Genomic DNA, 20,985 nt, shown 5'->3' on the forward strand with positions numbered 1-20,985 from the left:
CTCGATGGACAGATCTCTTCCTATATCCTGACAGAAAGACATCTATCAATCATGGCTGGTGGGGCGTAGAGAAGCTGCCAGGGACCAACCCAAAGACTTATAGTTCAGGCAGCATGAAGTTAATGACAGGTACCCTTTAAAAAAAATTATATCAACTGGCTCCAGAAAGTTAAAAAGATTTGTAGATTACTTCTATATAAAAATCTTAATCCTTCCAGTACTTATCAGCTGTTGTATGCTCCACAGGAAGTTCTTTTCTTTTTTTTTTTTTATTTATTTTCTTTCTGACCACAGTGCTCTCAGCTGACACTTCTGTCTTTTTTAGGAACTGTCCATAGCAGGAACAAAACCCCATAGCAAACATATGCTGCTCTGGGCAGTTCCTGAGATGGACAGAGGTGTCAGCAGAGAGCACTGTGGTCAGACTGAAAAGGACTTCACAACTTCCTCTGTAGCAAACAGCAGCTGATAAGTATTGGGAGGATTAAAATTATTTAATAAAAGTAATTAACAAATCTGTTTAACTTTCTGGCACCAGTTGATTTGAAAAAAAATTGTTTTCCACCCGAGTACCCCTTTAAGAACAGTAATAATATGTCACTATTCTGCTGCATCATGTTGCACATTCAATAATCTTCTGCATGCTCATTTCTCTGTGCTGATATTTTACTATTACATATGGATGGGGGTTTTAAAACCTTATCAACAACACCTACACCTTACTAATACCGGGTTGGCCCTCCTTGGGTGCTGGAAATATTTCTCATAGATTTTGGTACATATGGACATGATGGCATTATGCAGTTCATAGAAACTTTTAAATACATAAAGGGAATCAACACAGTAAAGGAGGAGAGCATATTTAAAACAAGAAAAACTACCACAAGAGGACATAGTTTTATTATAGAGGGGCAAAGGTTTCTGCAGTAATATCAGGAAGTATTACTTTACTGAGAGAGTAGTGGATGCATGGAATAGCCTTCCTGCAGAAGTGGTCGCTGTAAATACAGTGAAGGAGTTTAATCATGCATGGGATAAGCATAAGGCTATCCTTTATATAAGATAGGGCCAGGGACTATTGATAGTATTCAGAATATTGGGCAGATTAGATGGGCCAAATTGTTCTTGGGCTGCTTTCACACTATAAGTTGCTCCGTTTTAAAGACCCGTTATAATGTCCCATTAAGAAAACCCTTATAAACGGCTGTTAAACGGCCGTTACAAAATCCCATTCAGGTCTATGGGATGCTTACATTATCCATTTTTACCCGTTATGAATAACGGACGTTATTTGTGACGGGAGAAAAATTAGTGCATGTAATGTTTTTTTCTCCCGTCACAAATAACGGGTGAAAAATGGATAATGTAAAAATCCCATAGACTTGAATCGGATTTTGTAACGGACGTTTTTAAGGGTTTTCTTAATAAAACATTATATTATAATTATATTTAAAATGGAGCAACTTATAGTGTGAAAGCAGCCTTATCTGCCGACACATTCCAGCGGTGATCTATTGAATTGAGATCTGGTGACTATGGAGGCCATTAAAGTACAATAACCTCATTGTCATGTATGAGATGATGTGATCTTTGTGTTTGTGACATGGTGCACTATCCTGCTGGAAGTAGCCATCAGAAGATAGAGGGATGGACATGTTCAGCAACAACAGACTGTCCGGTTTTAACAATGCGTAATTGGTATTAATGGGCCCAATGTGTGCCAAGAAAATGTCCCCCTCACCATTATACCACCACCACCAGACTGAACTGTTGAAACAAGACAATGGATTCATACTTTCATGTTATTTATGCCAAATTCTGACCTCTGCATGTTCCAGCTGAAATCAAGACTCATAAGACCACGCAACATTTCTTCAGTCGTTAGTTGTCCAATTTTGGTAAGCCTGTGAGTTTTGGCCTATGTGTCCTGTTCTTAACTGACAGGAGTGGCACCCGGTATGATCTTCTGCTTCAGAGATGGAAGCCTGCATACTTTGGTTGTAACAAGTGGTTGAGTTACTTTTGCCTTTCTGTCATCTCAAACCAGTCTGCCCACTATTCTTTGACCCCTGACATCAATAAGCAATTTTCATCCACACAACTGCCGCTCACTGGATAATTTCTCTTTTTTTGGACCATTCTCTGTAAACCCTAGAGATAGTTGTGCCATGTCTACATGCCTAAATGCATTACATGATGTGCCTAGTGATGTCACACCACACCCCCTCCATTCATGTCTATGGGAGGGGGCATGACGGTCGCCATGCCCCCTCCCATAGACATGAATGGAGGGGACGTGACATCACTAGGGGGCAAGGTCGTGACGTCACGTCCCCGTCTTGGAGGCAGCAGAATGCCATGGGCTGCACCGAGATCACGGGGGGCTCCAGCGGTGGGACCCCTGCGATCATACATCTTATCCCCTATCATTTGTATAGGGAATAAGATGTATAAAGCCGGAATACCCCTTTAAGCAAACAAACACAATCTTCACCAATACACCTATAAATTATCATAAAAAAATAAAGCCAAAAAGTATTATCTCTCCATAGAATGGACACCTGGACTCCGATCAGTATAATGGAATAAATAATTTTACAAGTCCGTTCAGTTCTAAAGTTTAATTTATCGGAAGAACATTTGAATGGTGCAGCCACCACTATAGAGAGAGCTATATTCAATAAAAGCCTTCTGCTTATTGACGTTTCATTGCTGTATTTTTAGGCCAACTTCCAAGACATTTACAAAGACAGAGATTATAGATCACGTCAATGCACAGCAGATTAAGATTTTTATTTTTATTTTACCCCACTAAATTAAAGAATGTATACACAAATAATAAACATGACAAACATACATAAATCAAGATGCTGCAATTAATATTGTCCGAACATAAGTCAATTAGGCCATCAACAGTCCGCCCTGAGCAGATGAGTAGGCATGTTGTGACCCTTAACCTTCAGGGGTCAGCACATCGTCCGCAGGTTACTTCCATCCACAAGACAGGGATTGTTCTTTGTTTATCTATGTAGATTTTAATTTGACACAACATGTATTAAATCTTGAGCTCTGCCGTCTCCTGTCTGGACCGTAAGGAATGGATTCAATAATGGGAGAACTTTTCAAGGTTTTATGAAAAATTCTATAATCTCTTTCTATAGCTTCTAACAGAAGAACTTTCACTACCAGCAAAGCAATTTTCTTAAATGCTATCCACCCAACTCTCCATGTTCTCCTGGTTTGTTAAGACAGAAGCACTGAGAAGAGGGTTTTAAAAGGGAGGGTATGACATCATCTCAATTACGTGGAATTATGAGTGAGGTCATCACAGGATAAGTCATTTACAATTATGGCTTTAAAAAAAGTGACCTAACGACCTCTGGCAGCTTAAAGTCACCCGATACACGAAGCAAGTTTTTACAGGAACATACAATTCTTCACACAGAGATGAAGAGATCCCAGTAGAGTTCATTTTGTATTTAAAGCTTTAGAAGCATCCATTATATATCCAATATATTGTTGTTCGATTTCTGTGTAAATCAGAGCTCAGATGTTTCTTGCTCCTCTAAACTTTTCTATAAAAAAAATGCACAAAAATCTGTTTTAAAAGATTAAATAAAATTAACCCCTTAAGGACGCAGCCCTTTTTCACCTTAAGGACTGAGCCCTTTTTCGCAATTCTGACCACCGTCACTTTACGCATTAATAACTCTAAGATGCTTTTACCGAATATTCTGATTCTGAGATTGTTTTTTCGTGACATATTCTACTTTATTTTGGTGGTAAATTTTCGTCATTATTTGCATCCTTTCTTGGTGAAAAATCCCAAAATTTCATGAAAATTTTGAAAATGTAGCATTTTTCTAACTTTGAAGCTCTCTGCTTGTCAGGAAAATTAATATTCCAAAAAAATGTTATATTGATTTACAAATACAATATGTCCACTTTATGTTGGCATCATGAAATGCATATGCCCTACATCCTTAAGAGGTTAAAGGGGTTATCCAGGAAAAAACTTTTTTTTATATATCAACTGGCTCCAGGAAGTTAAACATATTTGTAAATTACTTCTATTAAAAAAGTTTAATCCTTTCAGTACTTATGAGCTGCTGAAGTTGAGTTGTTCTCGGATGACACCTGTCTAGGGAACTGTCCAGAGTAGAAGCAAATCGCCATAGCAAACCTCTTCTACTCTGTGCAGTTCCCGAGACAAGCAGAGATGTCAGCAGAGAGCACAGTTGCCAGACAGAAAAGAACAACTCAACGTCAACAGCTGATAATTATTGGAAGGACAATATACACCTGACAAACCATCTGTGAAAATAAGCCCTAGCTGGATTATCGGGGTGGGCTGCAATATAAGCCCTACCCCGAAAATAAGACCTAGGCCGGTGGTCTTCAACCTGCGGACCTCCAGATGTTGCAAAACTACAACTCCCAGCATGCTCGGACAGCCGTTGGCTGTCAGGGCATGCTGGGAGTTGTAGTTTTGCAACATCTGGAGGTCCGAAGGTTGAAGACCACTGACCTAGGCAATGCCCTGGCTGCAAATATTAAAAAACAAACTTTAACTCACCGTACCTTCGTCCTCCGTTCCCCCGTTGGGACGTCTCAGAGCCTTTAGCCTATCACCGGCCGCAGCGATGTCCCACCTCGGCCGATGATAGGCTGAGCGCATTGTTATGTGAGGAGCCGGCCGGCTTCTTACATGACAGTGGGCTCCAGCCTATCATTGGCCAAGGCGGGACATCGCTGCGGCCGGTGATAGGCTGAAGGCTCTGTGATGTTCCCATCCCCAGGAAGCAGCAAGAGCAGGGGAGCGACCATGAGGCCGGTTCCTTAGCAACGAGGGAACGGAGGACGAAGGTAGAGTTAAAATTAGTTTTTTAATATTTGCAGCCCGGGCACAGGAATACAAAGTACAAGTAGTGATAATTATTTGGCAGGGGGGGAGAGAAGCTGTACTCGCGGGTGACATACGATTAGTCTCCCGATGTGGGATGCAGCGCTGGGCTGATAAACTGGTGGCGAGGGATGTTGGGGGGGGGGGGGGGGCAGAGCTCCACCCATCACATGATGATGATGGGGGGGGGTAAATATCGTTAAATGTTGTTCAATGTACATACTGTAAATAAATAAGCCCTACCCTGAAAATAAGCCCTAGTGTGTTTTTTGGGACTAAAATTAAAATAAGACACGGTCTTATTTTCGGAGAAACACGGTATGCAATGATACGTCATTGGAGAATGAAGTTTGAGAAAGCTGAAGGGTCCAGATTTACGAGACATAGATAAAATGCTGCTACACGCTATGCTATAACTGCTTGACAGAAGAGGACCTGTTCAGCAAAATGGGTCATTTCTAAAGTGCTAGTCTTTTAAGGCTATGTAACAATGTGCACACACAGAATTTTAACCTCTGTTTTTAAATGTAACATCTGTTTACATCTCCAAAATGATTCATTTAATGACAAAAAGTCAACAAAATCCTCTGAAAAAAAGAAACATCTGTACGTTATAGACCCATTTTGCCTGTTAAAAAAGATTGAGACTCAAAATGAGTCTCAGAATGCTGTATGTGCCCATAGCCTTAAAGTCAATATTAAGTTGATAATAGTAGAATTTACCATTTACCATTTCCTGGTGTCTTAAATACAAAAAAAAATACAAAAAAAAACAACCCTCCGGTAAGAAACACCTTCAGATGTGCTGACAAATTACACTGTAAATACTCATTAACCAGAACATCAGTGTAAATAACAAGAGTCATCGGTCAAACTTCAGTGTCAACCAAATGGGGCAAAACACCCACAATGAACAATTAAGCAAAGCAAAGAAGCCTAAAAGAACTGCCCACAAAAATCTGCACACCAATATCCGGCAGGCAGCACCCTGTGCCACAATATTGCTGCAGGGTGTCAACATGTGACCCCACACAGTAGACCTATTGCCCTTTCCAATTTCACCCAAGGCAAATCCTACGAAGATTAAGATGTCCCCACCCCCGCCGCCAAAAAAAAAAAAAAAAAAAAGTCAATCTGAATCTCCCACATCCAACCTATACATATCTGTCAATGAACTGTTGTAATTGAGTTTAGGAGAGAAAAGTACCGTAAATCTTATATCTGCCTGTAGGGGCAGCGATGCTACATTCTGGAAAAATCTGCATTGACACTTGAATTGTATTCTTCCCAAAGTAAAGACACATTTAATTTTTTGTTATCAATTTTTTTTCATCCATGACTGACTTTCGTAAAGTTATATAGAGAGAAGTAAATAGTTATAATGATAATGGGAGAGATTTTTCAAAACCTGTGCAGAGAAAACGTTGCTGAGTTGCCCATAGCAACCAATCAGATCGCTTCTTATATTTTTGACATGGCTTCTGCAAAATGAAAGAAGCCATCTGATTGGTTGCTATGGGCAACTAGTCAACTTTATCTCTGGGCAGGTTTTGATAAATCTCCCCAAATAATCTTTATAGGGTAGCCATATATTTTAAAGAACTTAATACACACACACACAAATAGTAAAACTGAACTAATCCGGCATGCATTAGCCTGGATATGATGCTAAAAACATCTTTATTGAAGACACTGGGACTGGGGCAAGCAATTACAGGGATCATAATTCGGTTTCATTGTGGCTCTGGAGAAAAGAAGCGTAAATTTTATTGGCCGTATTTACACTGTCCTAAACTGTGCGATGGTGTCATATTGGAGTTAACATTCTTTTACTAGCACTGTTGTCTGGATACCTGCATACATGAAGCCTCTAAATGTACTTTAGCCTTTTTTATATGTGATTCAAAGAATATATAGTACTGTGTTTGTCTATTACATCTAAAACAGTGGTTCTTAACCTGGGTTCGATCGAACCCCAGGGGTTCGGTGAGTCAGTCCCAGGGGTTCGGCGGGGGAGGTCGCAACAGGACAGGCAAACCAAGCAATTGCTTGGGGTCCCGAGCAGAGCCGGCGTTTGCCTGTCCTGTAGCGACGGTTCAATTCCCCCCATCACTATTAACTCCCTGCGGCCCCGCATTAAGTTTTAAAACACAGGGCCACCGGGACATAGCGCACGTCGGGACATCACTGACGTCCTGTGCTTGCGCCCATGGAAACGAAGGCGCCGAGGACCGGAGGTAAGAGAAGGAGGAAGACGCGCGCTGGCCAGCTTGGTGTGACCAGCGGCACCTCATCTTCGGTGCTCCGACCACCGGTCCTGAGACCTACTGCTATAGCCGGGGCGGTGGTCGGAGCACTGAAGTGGGCAGTACACAGGCATACAGCCTCCAGCCATACACTGTATATGGCTGGAGGATGTATGTCTGTGGGGGAACACTGCCTACATCAGTGGTCTTCAACCTGTGGACCTCCAGATGTTGCAAAAGGCTGTCTGGGCATGCTGGGAGTTGTAGTTTTGCAACATCTGGAGGTCTGCAGGTTGAAGACCACTGGCCTACATAATGTGGGGGAATACTGCCTGTCTAATGTGGGGGAACACTGCCTGTCTAATGTGGGGGAACACTGCCTGCCTAATGTGGGGGAACACTGCCTGCCTAATGTGGGGGAACACTGCCTGCCTAATGTGGGGGAACACTGCCTGCCTAATGTGGGGGAACACTGCCTGCTTAATGTGGGGGAACACTGCCTGCCTAATGACATGAGAGTGGCACTTGCCAAGGTAAAGCCGTGCATTTCTGAACAGGTCTCTGAAAGACAACAGCAGAAGTCTCACTGATCTGCAGTAAATATTCATTATGTTTTTGTTTTTGTGTGAAAATCATGTTTTCATGGTTTTGTTCTTTGTTCTTAATGATTTTATTAATGTTGTGCACCTGTGTATAAATATATACTTAAATATATACTTCCTATGTTTTGAATTTGAAAAAATCATATTTTATTTTTCCAATTAAGAGGGGTTCGGTGAATGCGCATATGAAACTGGTGGGGTTCAGCACCTCCAACAAGGATAAGAACCACTGATCTAAAAGGTATGGGGCCTCTTATGACCAGCCATACACAGGTCCATACATAATGGTATACAGGAAATATGTTTGTACCTTATGGGGGACATTCACTAACGCATGAGAAAACATAGCACAAATGGCCAAGGTAGACCCAGAATCTGTGTTCGCTGCATTTATTATGCAACTGCGTCCTAAGGACACTGGATTTACCATCTGTGACTTTTCCTAACTGTACAATGTTTACTTTAAAGTAAACAACCCTGTTAACAAGAGCATCTGCAACTTTAGGTTAAAATTAAAACTTTATTTATAATTGACTATTGCATATATCTGCAAATTTTGGTTTTATTCGCAACCTTACCATTCATTTACCGTAGCTCTCTCTGTGGATAGTGTTGCACGCATGGCAGGTGCCCAGTTTTGTGCACCAAACAGCAACGTAATGTTGCACATTACAATTAGCTGGAATTTGTTACAAGATTTATGATTTAGCTCTTTCAGGACGGCTGCTAGACACTGAGAATTGTGCTGAATACGAGCGCCATGTCACACAAAAACACCACTAATAGTAAATCTCCCCAATGTATGTTTGTTTGTATGTAGTTTTAAAGTTCTTGATTATCAAAATTTGGTTGTGTATATACACTGTGTAAATATTTACTAGGCATATAATACTTTCAATTAAAAGTACAATAGAATGCTTTTCATTTTATCCTGCTTCATTATCAAGGAAAATGCTAATTTCCAAGGCACTTCAGGGGTGTACTTGTCACATCTGTATATAGCCCATTGGAAGGACCAGTAAGTACAGCACTGTAATTTATTTTCATTATATCAGTTACCAGTACAGTGACCCCCCCGACCTACGATGGCCCCGACATACGATAATTTCAACATACGATGGCCTCTCAGAGGCCATCGCATGTTAAAGGCAGCATCAACATACGATGCTTTTGTATGTCGGGTCCATCGCATAAACGGCTATCCGGCAGCGCAGACTGCTTCAGTTGCCGCCGGATAGCCTTTTACGGTGCCCCGTGTGCTCCGGTGATGGTCTCTTACATGTCCCCGGCGCTCCGGACCATCCTCTTCGGGTTCCGCTGCATCGCCCTCGCTCTCCATTGTAGTCATCACGTCACCGCGCACGCCATCCTGTCATCCAATAGGAGCGGCGTGCTTAGTGACTTGATGACGGCGATAAGGAACGACGATCTCGGGCAGTGGAGACTGTCTGGAGCGGCGGGGACACCACGGGGATGCAGCGACAGCGATGGACGGCGACATCCAGGGCAGCGGGCTTAGACGGTCCGGAACGGCAGGGACAGGTGAGTATACCTTCCTATATTTAACATTGCACGGATCCCTCAACATACGATGGTTTCAACAAACGATGGTTCATTTGGAACGAATTACCATCATATGTTGAGGGGCCACTGTACATGTATTTCAGGTTATACACATATGTGACTCGTGCAGCCTTGAAATGCGTTGATTTCTATTGATGAGGAAGGTATACGATTAATATACAGCTTGTCAAACCCTGATGTCAATTGGTGGATCAACTAGATATTTGGAGTAAGTATAGACTAGCAATAAATTGTATAGTGTTCTTTACACAACTCTTCTCTGCACGTATTGGTCATTATACACAGTAGTAATATATTTTTAAGCATTACAATCATTAAAGGGGTACTCCGCCCCTAGACATCTTATCCCCTATCAAAAGAATAGGTGATAAGATGTCTGATCGTGGGGGTCCCACCCCGGGATCTCCCTGATGCACCTGGCATTCGTTTATAGCGTTGGGTGCAGCGCCGGAGGCTCATGACGTCACGAGCCTCCGCCCTACATCGCCAGTCATACAGTTCGCTCGGTGCACCGGATGTCTGGAGTACCGCAGCTAAGATTGTGGGGATCCCCAGCGGCGGGATCCCCGCGATCAGACATCTTATCCCCTTGGGATAGGGGATAAGATGTCTGGGGGTGGAGTACCCCTTTAATGATTGTAATGCTTGAGAATATATTTCCTACTGTGTATAATGACCAATTCATGCAGAGAAGAGTTGTTCTGTAAGATGTCTAGGGGCGGAGTACCCCTTTAAACATTTGTCAGCCTGGAGATGCCAACAACCCATTAAATACTTCTTTACTGCACTGGGGCATACAATAATCCGTATGGAAAAGAGTAACTTGAAGATGATTAAAAACATTTTATGAGCAAAATGAAACAACGCGTTTCAACCCCATCCTGGAGCCTTTATCGGGTGCTATTGTTTAGGATCCTCTTTGAGATGCAAGTATTCTCTTGGATCCCTGTTTGCTCCAGTGCCTTCATGTCCCTCAGAGGGGAATTATCTCTAACAGTTCAGCAGAAATGGTGGGATGTAAAGGACATCTGGGCAACATCACTGAGTAGATGTTCATAACCCCATAGTGTGCCTGTTGACCACTGTCATGTAGAACTGTGCCTATTGATCGAACAACTCCATGTGCATCTTTGGGTTCGGTAGCAATATCCCATGAGGGAGAGCTCCATCATTATACATTGCAGCTTCTCTGTGCCCTAAATCATGGCCTACAGCTTTCTGAGATGCAACGGGGAGGAACTAAATAAGACAGGGAGATCCTGTCGGGTGAAAATACAGACATAGCCCATAAGTGATATACATAATATGTCTGTACAGTGTTCCCATCCGATAATTTAATTGGATCTTGGTCACAAGCACAAGAAATCAGATTACAGGGTACCACTTATTTTATATATATTCTCTGCTAATAATATCAGGACAGATGTCACCGTGATGATCTCAAGAACAAAGAGTTGATCAAATCTGTAGAGCTCAATCAACATCACTTCCAGCAATGAATTACATGCACTGTGTGGGTGAAGGGACTGAAGAAAAAAAATTAAGTGTCTGCAATCCTGAACCCTTCATCATTTTATTACTTAACAGCTTTGATGTGTCAGTTTTCTGAAAGATCCTTAATCTTTAATTCAGGTAAACTAGGAGAGACTCATTTGAAATTTTGCATAATTAATCCATCCAGGGAGGATTTGTATAACTGTTTTTCCTTTTAATCACTCTAACCATTCTAAGACAGAAAAAGATGATTGAACAATCCATGTGTCAGCTACAATTCTGTAGAATGGGAAATTAGAGTCTAGGACAGAAAAGGGATCATAGAGGTCAAAGCCCAACACCACTATAATATGCACTTTTTTCTCAATAAACATATCCAAGAATTATTATTGTTGAAAGAGGGTGATCTAGTTAGCTTGCAAATGGCACAGTACTACCGCACCACTGTGTTACCATTAAAGTACTTTAATACAATGCAATAATAGTCCTGAGGATTAGGGAAAAAACTTGCATAGTATTTATCTCCAACCAACCAGCCTTTAAGTATAGACCATCCATTACAAAACACACACACATATATATATATATATATATATATATATATATATACATACATACACACATTGATCATCTGTAAGTGTGTTTATTCATACCTCAATTAAATAACATTGTTCACTTACTAACATATCCCATCCCTTGAGAAAGTTTGTAGCCACTTTAGAATTAAAGGGGTATTCCGGGCAAAAACATTTTATCCCCTATCCAAAGGATAGGGGATAAGATGTCTGATCGCGGGGGGCCCGCCGCTGAGACCCCCCGCGATCTCCCTGCATGCGGGTGCTGAATCTCCAGTTTCAGAAACCTCCGGGTTTCCAGGACTGGGGAAGTGACGTCACGTCACGCCCCCTCCATTCATGTCTATGGGATGGGGCGTGATGTTTAGGGGACAGTGATAAAGTTCTAAAGCCACAGGCATGGTCACAGAGATCTGCACTTGATAACCTCTCCCGTTGGCTCATATTAAAAGGTGTCTGCTGCTATTGTGTTGGTGCCAGATGGCACAGGGCACCTTCAGAGTTCTCATGGAGTCCAGGCCTCAACAGGTCTCAGCTGTTTTGGTGGCACAAGAGCGACCTACACAATACTCGGCAGGTGTTTTGAAAGTAATGAAAAAAGTTTTTAGAAGAAAAATATCTTTCAAACCTAACAAACCTGATCTACATGTATTGTACTTTAAGCCGCCATGGATTCGCAGTGCAGAATTTAGACATAATGAGTCTCCAGTCAAAATTATCACTAACATAAAAAAAGAAAAATCAATCTACCATTGTGTGAAGTGCCTGAATTATATATAAAATTTACCCATAATTGATTATACTGGATCTGCAAAGTCTGTACAGATATAAACCTGATATTAGTGGAAAACACAGTCCTTGCTGTAGTTAGATTTTTTTTTTTTTAAGGATTGCCCCACTTTCTTTACAACAGGGTCTCTCTCATATGGCATCAAATGCAAACTTTGTGCAGTGACAGGTGAAGGTCTAGGTATGCACACGGCTGCCAGATCCAATCAGAGGAGACTAGAAGCAGCCTCCTTCAGGGGCCCCCCAGGGACGCAGCTCTGAATTATAAACCAGTCGGGGTCATTAACCCCCCCTGCCCTGAGTCCTGGGAGTGGATAGTATTTTTTATGTAATCCCAGCTTGTCAGCTTTACTCAAATGGAAGTCATTAGAAATCAAAAGCTTGAAAAATGACATTTCTAGGATATTCCCAACAAAAAAACACGTGGTAGTGCAGGTTTTAGGAACAATCCTGTCTTTCTAAGGCTGTGCTATACACGGTTTTTAGGATGATTAGTGTTCTTTATCTTCCATTTGGACCAATTTTTTAAATAACTTTTTTGCATGTTTTTTGAGCTTCAGAAAAAGTTGAAGCTACTTACAAAGCAGATTTTATAGGATGTTTACATCCTATAATATATGCAAAAAAGTATGGTTTTTTATATATATAAATGGCCCAAAAGAAGTCCCTTGTACTTAATTTTATGTTTGTAATAATTACAGATGTGACTGTGAACAGGCACTTTACCAAATAATATATTGCATACAGCCCTGCTTGTCACCGGTGCATACAGCCCTGCTTGTCCTCAATATACACAGCCCTGTTTGTCCTCAGTGTACAGAGCCCTGCTTGTCCTCAATGTACACAGCCCTGCTTGTCCTCAGTGTACAGAGCCCTGCTTGTCCTCAGTGTACAGAGCCCTGCTTGTCCTCAGTGTACAGAGCCCTGCTTGTCCTCAGTGTACAGAGCCCTGCTTGTCTTCAGTGTACAGAGCCCTGCTTGTCCTCAGTGTACAGAGCGCTGCTTGTCCACAGAGCCCTGCTTGTCCTCAGTGTACAGAGCCCTGCTTGTCCTCAGTGTACAGAGCCCTGCTTGTCCTCAGTGTACAGAGCGCTGCTTGTCCTCAGTGTACAGAGCCCTGCTTGTCTTCAGTGTACAGAGCCCTGCTTGTCCTCAGTGTACAGAGCGCTGCTTGTCCTCAGTGTACAGAGCCCTGCTTGTCCTCAGTGTACAGAACCCTGCTTGTCCTCAGTGTACAGAACCCTGCTTGTCTTCAGTGTACAGAGCCCTGCTTGTCTTCAGTTTACAGAACCCTGCTTGTCCTCAGTGTACAGAGCCCTGCTTGTCCTCAGTGTACAGAGCCCTGCTTGTCCTCAGTGTACAGAGCGCTGCTTGTCCTCAGTGTACAGAGCGCTGCTTGTCCTCAGTGTACAGAGCCCTGCTTGTCTTCAGTTTACAGAACCCTGCTTGTCCTCAGTGTACAGAGCCCTGCTTGTCCTCAGTGTACAGAGCCCTGCTTGTCCTCAGTGTACAGAGCCCTGCTTGTCCTCAGTGTACAGAGCCCTGCTTGTCCTCAGTGTACAGAGCACTGCTTGTCCTCAGTGTACAGAGCCCTGCTTGTCTTCAGTTTACAGAACCCTGCTTGTCCTCAGTGTACAGAGCCCTGCTTGTCCTCAGTGTACAGAGCGCTGCTTGTCCTCAGTGTACAGAGCGCTGCTTGTCCTCAGAGCACAGAGCCCTGCTTGTCCTCAGTGTACAGAGCCCTGCTTGTCCTCAGTGTACAGAGCCCTGCTTGTCCTCAGTGTACAGAGCCCTGCTTGTCCTCAGTGTACAGAGCCCTGCTTGTCCTCAGTGTACAGAGCCCTGCTTGTCCTCAGTGTACAGAGCCCTGCTTGTCCTCAGTGTACAGAGCCCTGCTTGTCCTCAGTGTACAGAGCACTGCTTGTCCTCAGTGTACAGAGCACTGCTTGTCCTCAGTGTACAGAGCCCTGCTTGTCCTCAGTTTACAGAACCCTGCTTGTCTTCAGTTTACAGAACCCTGCTTGTGTTCAGTGTACAGAGCCCTGCTTGTGTTCAGTGTACAGAGCCCTGCTTGTCCTCAGTGTACAGAGCCCTGCTTGTCCTCAGTGTACAGAGCCCTGCTTGTCCTCAGTGTACAGAGCCCTGCTTGTCTTCAGTTTACAGAACCCTGCTTGTCCTCAGTGTACAGAGCCCTGCTTGTCCTCAGTGAACAGAGCCCTGCTTGTCCTCAGTGTACAGAGCCCTGCTTGTCCTCAGTGTACAGAGCCCTGCTTGTCCTCAGTGTACAGAGCCCTGCTTGTCCTCAGTGTACAGAGCGCTGCTTGTCCTCAGTGTACAGAGCTCTGCTTGTCTTCAGTTTACAGAACCCTGCTTGTCCTCAGTGTACAGAGCCCTGCTTGTCCTCAGTGTACAGAGCGCTGCTTGTCCTCAGAGCACAGAGCCCTGCTTGTCCAACCCTCACTTCCTGTATTTTGTCTCTGCACGGGGACACACAGACAGTAGCCACAGGGATAAAACAGCCTTTTCACCTAAAAATATACACATTTTTAACCAATGTATATTACAAATATACATTAAATGTTATAATCTGCATTATAAAGTTTTTGCAAACAATAGGTACACTTTAAAGCATCAAAGTTTTCTTTGCCCAATTGTATCAGTCAACAAGATACTCACACAGCCTCCAGCCATGATTTCAGCCAGGAGCGGAATCGAACCGTCTTTCTGAGTAAACTTGTCTCGAACCAAATCATTAACCTACATAAAGAAGAGAAATTGTGACATGAGTAAACAAAATTACATTCCCCTGGCATATCCGGGGCTGCATCTTCATCCACCAGATTATTGGCAGCTCTTCTCCTTTATAAAAAGAAACAAAAAACAGATATAACTATTTCTAATGCTATCTATAAACAAGAGCTACTACACGATGCCATCTGCCTTTCACACTCCCATAATGGGCTCCGCAGGCCTATCTTGTAGCCGAACGACTGACAAAACACCCGACTGGTTTTTCTTTTATTTTCACTTAAGATAACAAATGAAAGCCAATAAGCGAGAGAATTCTGAGAAATAGGCAAAATTAGAGCCGGTGGGACACCTAACTTTGCAAACATATGCCTGCTATTGTCAACTTCAGAGGGATAGTGGAGCCGAAAAAACCAATTTTGTTATTATGTGAAAAATGAGCCGCAACAAAAGAGATATATGGCTTTTTATTATAAGATGATGCATAGATTTATGTTGGGACTACTTTGACTTCTGAGGGATGATTTTATCTCTATTCAGTGTAAAGTACTGAAGATAAATAGTCACTGACTTGCGAGAGCAGATTCTATGTCGGCATTTTGGAAAGATTTAGAGATCCAGGTTTGGATCTGTACATCCAACATATGTCCAGTGGCTTAATAGTTATTACTACAAGATGTACTGATTATTAAAAATCGTCATCTGAAGGATATAATTCAAGAGATTTATTGTCCTTTTGGAATTGGTCAGGTGGCCCGTGGTGTGTGCAAATGGGATGTGTTATGCAAAAGTCTATAAAAGTGTTTCCCAACCAGTGTGTCTCCAGCTGTTGGCTGTCTGGGTATGCTAGGAGTTGTAGTTTTGCAGCAGCTGGAGACCCGCTGGTTGGGAAACACTGGTCTTATCTGTAGATACACTGGCAAGAATACCATGCAGAGGTAATAAAAGTAATAATAGGAGTCCTATATACTAGAAGACACCCCCCCCCCCAAACCAAATGTTACTTTGTTTTAGGCCATACCCTGCAAAATAAGACACAGCAGACGGATGAAAGCTTTGCTTCTTTCTTTGCACTGACCAAGAAGAAAACTCAGACAACTTACACCATTCTAGGTCACTTACCGTCAATTTAATAGCCTTTTCAGGTGCAACTCCTACAAGTTGTGGTAGTAGACCTAAACAAGAAGCAGAAGAGAAAATATTTTAGAATTACAAATATATATATATATATATATATATATATATATATATATATACAGCATATGTTATAAGCTTAGTACCGTATATACTTGAGTATAAGCCGACCCAAATATAAGCCGAGGCCCCTAATTTTACCCCAAAAACCCAGGAAAAAAAGTTATTGACTCGACTATAAGCCTAGGGTGGGAAATACATCATCCCCCCTGTCATCATCCAGACCCCCGTCATTAACACCCTTATCATCATCACCCTGTCATCATTCCCCCTTCATCATCACCGCATGTCAACATCCCCCCCTTCATCATCACCGCCTGTCATCATCCCACCCCCCTCATCATCATCATCACTGCCTGTCATCATCCCACACCCCCCCTTCATCATCACCGCCTGTCATCATCCCTTGTCATCATCCCACACCCCCCTTCATCATCCCCTTGTCATCATCTCACCCCCCCTTCATCATCACCACATGTCATCAGCCCACCCCCCCCTTCATCATCACCGCTTGTCAATGTCTGATTTAACAGTGGTCCGCAGGTTGAAGACCACTGCGGCCTTCGACATCATCCAGCCCCCCCACCCTCTCACCCCCTTTAGTTTTGTACTCACCTCCGCTCGGCGGGACGTTAGGGTGCGCTGGTCCGGGCAATCTGTGTTGCAGGGACCGTCCGGTGGGGAGGGATAGTCGTTCCGGGCTGTCCATCTTCACCGGGGGGCCTCTTCTCCGTGCCCGGAATAGAGACGTTGCCTTGACGACGACGCACAGGGACATTGCTCATGAACGTCCCTGTGCGTCGTCGTCAAGGCAACTTTACTATTCCGGGGCCGGGTCTGAAGCGCGGAGAAGAGGCCCCCCCGGTGAAGATGGACAACCCGGAACGACTATCCCTCCCCACTGGACAGTCCCTGCAACACAGATGGCCCGGACCAGCGCACCCTAACGTCCCACCGAGCGAAGGTGAGTACAAAACTAAAGGGGGTGAGAGGGTGGGGGGGCTGGATGATGTCGAAGGCCGCAGTGGTCTTCAACCTGCGGACCTCCAGATGTTTCAAAACTACAACTCCCAGCAAGCCCGGACAGCCGATGGCTGCCCGGGCTTGCTGGGAGTTGTAGTTTTGAAACATCTGGAGGTCCGCAGGTTGAAGACCACTGAGGGCGGAGAGTTCACTCTAGTATAAGCCGAGGGGGGTGTTTTCAGCACGAAAAATCGTGCTGAAAAACTCGGCTTATACTCGAGTACTTTATTTGACCAATTCCCTGTTGCAATACCCAAAATCCCTTATATTCCAGGTTCCGACCTGTAAAGGATAAAGCGTACCTGTCAGGTCCCACAAAAAAAAACCTCCTAATCCTGACCATTTACATATATTATTTATGCCTCTATTGTCTATATTTATTATAAAAATACCTCTTTTCATTAGCTCACAGTGTTAGAAATCCTCTCTGGGGAAGGGGGCGTGTCCCTCCCTTGTGGTGGTGGGAGGTGATTGGTGTGTCATGCAGCCTTGTCCATGAGTCATCTGTTGTCCATGACTCATGGACAAACTGATGCTGCTGCAGGACTGATTAGAGCCCCAGTAGGTATGGGGACCCCTAGTGGTGGGGTTATAAGGGACCGTTTTTGTTAGTAAATGTTTAAAAAAAATTAAACAACCATATTACAAAAGATTCTTAATTTTCATCAGTAACAACATTTAAAAAGTTTTTGGATCTGACAGTGCTCATTTAAGCTTTTCAACATTTGAAGCTCCATAATGCATAGTAATTGTATGTAGGATAGGGGATAAGATGTCTGATCACGAGGGTTCGGCCACTGGGACGCCCTGCGATCTCAGTGCAGGCACCCGGTGTTCTGAACATTATGTTCAGAATGCTGGGTTTGGGCAGCCATGGTCGTGATGTCACCCCGCGCCCCCTCGTGACTTCACGCCATTCCCGCTCCATTATGTCTATGGCAGGGGGCAAGGTCTTGTGATAACAGTAGCCTCGCCCCCCTCCCATAGACATAAATGGAGGCAGCATGGCGTGACGTCATGACCATGGCTGCCCAAACCCAGTGTTCTGAACATAATGTACAGAACGCCAGGTGTATGCACAGAGATCGTGGTGGTTCACCAGCGGCCGAATCCCAGCGATCAGACATCACATACCCTATGCTTTGGATAGGGGATAAGATGTCTAGGGGCAGAGTACCCCATTAACCCCTTAAGGACTCAGCCCATTTTGGCCTTAAGGACTCAGACAATTTAATTTTTACGTTTTCATTTTTTCCTCCTCGCCTTCTAAAAATCATAACTCTTTTATATTTTCATCCACAGACTAGTATGAGGGCTTGTTTTTTGCGCGACCAGTTGTCCTTTGTAATGACATCACTCATTATATCATAAAATGTATGGCGCAACCAAAAAACACTATTTTTGTTGGGAAATTAAAACGAAAAACGCAATTTTGCTAATTTTGGAAGGTTTTGTTTTCACGCCGTACAATTTATGGTAAAAATGACGTGTGTTATTTATTCTGAGGGTCAATACGATTAAAATGATACCCATTATTACATACTTTTATATTATTGTTGCGCTTAAAAAAAATCACAAACTTTTTAACCAAATTAGTACGTTTATAATCCCTTTATTTTGATGACCTATAACTTTTTTTATTTTTCCGTATAAGTGGCGGTATGGGGGCTCATTTTTTGCGCCATGATCTGTACTTTTTTTTGATACCACATTTGCATATAAAAAACTTTTAATAAATTTTTTATAATTTTTTTTTTAATAAAATGTATTAAAAAAGTAGGAATTTTTGACTTTTTTTTTTTTTCGTTCACGCCGTTCACCGTACGGGATCATTAACATTTTATTTTAATAGTTCGGACATTTACACACGCGGCGATACCAAATATGTCTGTAAAAAATGTTTTTTACGCTTTTTGGGGGTAAAATAGGAAAAAACGGACGTTTTACTTTTTTATTGGGGGAGGGGATTTTTCCCTTTTTTTTAACTTTTACTTTTACATTTTTTTACATTTTTTTTACACTTGAATAGTCCCCATAGGGGACTATTCATAGCAATACCATGATTGCTAATACTGATCTGTTCTATGTATAGGACATAGAACAGATCAGTATTATCGGTCATCTCCTGCTCTGGTCTGCTCGATCACAGACCAGAGCAGGAGACGCCGGGAGCCGCACGGAGGAAGGAGAGGGGACCTCCGTGCGGCGTTATTAATGATCGGATCCCCGCAGCAGCGCTGCGGGCGATCCGATCGTTCATTTAAATCGCGCACTGCCCCAGATGCCGGGATCTGTATTGATCCCGGCACCTGAGGGGTTAATGGCAGACGCCCGCGAGATCGCGGGCGTCGGCCATTGCCGGAGGGTTCCTGGCTGCGATCAGCAGCCGGGATCAGCCGCGCATGACACGGGCATCGCTCCGATGCCCGCGGTTATGCTTAGGACGTAAATGTACGTCCTGGTGCGTTAAGTACCACCGCACCAGGACGTACATTTACGTCCTGCGTCCTTAAGGGGTTAACTAGCCCTACACTCCTGTTGGCCTAACTTATTTATCATGATGCCATTATCTTTAATGCCCTACCCATAACCATGCAGACTCCGCTCAGCCACCCAAATTTAATGTCCACCAAAATCTGCTGTTGGGTCCAGGATCTACTAACACTCTAATCTAATAAAAAGATTTAGAAATAAAAGTCTTCAAATATAGAACATTAAAAACATTTACAGGACAACCAATAAAGACATAGAACATAGGGGTATTTCTTTCTTATCTTCCCTTCTATTTCCATGGAAGTACAAACATTCAACAATGTTGTACATCGGTTGATACCTTATGATTTCAAAGGGGGGGGGGGGGGGGGAAAGCCAGACAGAGATGTGTCCAAAATTGCTGTGCTCATGTTTTCAGCTGCAAAAAAATTTGATTTGTTGGTTTCAAAGCAACAAATGGAAAGCTCAGCACTGATATGCCATTTTTTTTACAGAAATCACTTAGACAAGAAATAGCCAAGAATTCTACATGAATACCAGGTTTTGCTGTGTCAATGGAGCCTTGGTAGATGTATATAGCAATTCCTTGCAACCAAAACCAGATTTTTAGGTAGCTGAGGTTGTTTACCTCTCAAGAGGTTTATAAACCAATTTGCCTTTATATCCATTTACTAAGATTTTCCTTCCTTTACAAGTCCATCAGCAAAATAAAGAAAGCCTTTTACAAACAAGTTATTACCCCAAATAGTCTGTTACTGCCATAATGTTCACTGATGAAGAGAATGTTTCTGATAATAGAAGCTTATCAAGGACCTGCCGTAGGTACAATCCTCTAATATCTAAAAGCATAGTTCACCTTGTTCTATGGGCAGGAAGCGGTATGTTACTTTGTGTTTTATTTACTCATAAAGCATCCAATGTGTCACCGTTAATAATAATCATTCTGTTTGTGCTGGCAGTGAGAGGCAATTAATCCAATGAAATAAAGCTTCCATGCTGTCTTCCCATAAATGTAAATATTCACATTCATAGAATATTACAGGCATTGCTCCCCAATAGAAAGAGAACACAATTAAGTATAAAAGATTTATTCAAACAGCAAGAAATGAGTTTCTGGATTATGTACACCGCAAAAGGCAACAACACTCCATGGATTAATTAATGGGAATAATGTTCAATCATCGTTTAATAATATTCAGTCATTTTAGGTTTCAGAAAGGCAAGAAACTGGGAAAATTGTACGTTTTTTTCACATCCTCTCACAATGCTCAAGTCATTAATAGTATCGACAAAATGATTCTCCTAATAAATAGGCCCTAATGTTTATTTAAAGG

The 20,985-nt window shown here is 42.8% G+C and overlaps 1 protein-coding gene across 1 annotated transcript in view; it reads right to left on the reverse strand.

The window, feature by feature from the left end:
- The window catches only part of SLC25A12 (solute carrier family 25 member 12), a 148,003-nt gene that overhangs the window by 24,810 nt on the left and 102,208 nt on the right, over nucleotides 1-20,985 (reverse strand). Inside the window, exons 12-13 of the mRNA XM_056533973.1 lie at nucleotides 16,064-16,116; nucleotides 14,870-14,950 (exon numbers count right to left, since the gene is read on the reverse strand). Coding sequence (XP_056389948.1) covers nucleotides 14,870-14,950; nucleotides 16,064-16,116 — 134 coding nt within the window. The remainder of the gene's footprint in view (nucleotides 1-14,869; nucleotides 14,951-16,063; nucleotides 16,117-20,985) is intronic.

The sequence above is a fragment of the Hyla sarda genome, chromosome 8, assembly GCF_029499605.1.
Source record: "Hyla sarda isolate aHylSar1 chromosome 8, aHylSar1.hap1, whole genome shotgun sequence".
NCBI lineage: Eukaryota > Metazoa > Chordata > Amphibia > Anura > Hylidae > Hyla > Hyla sarda.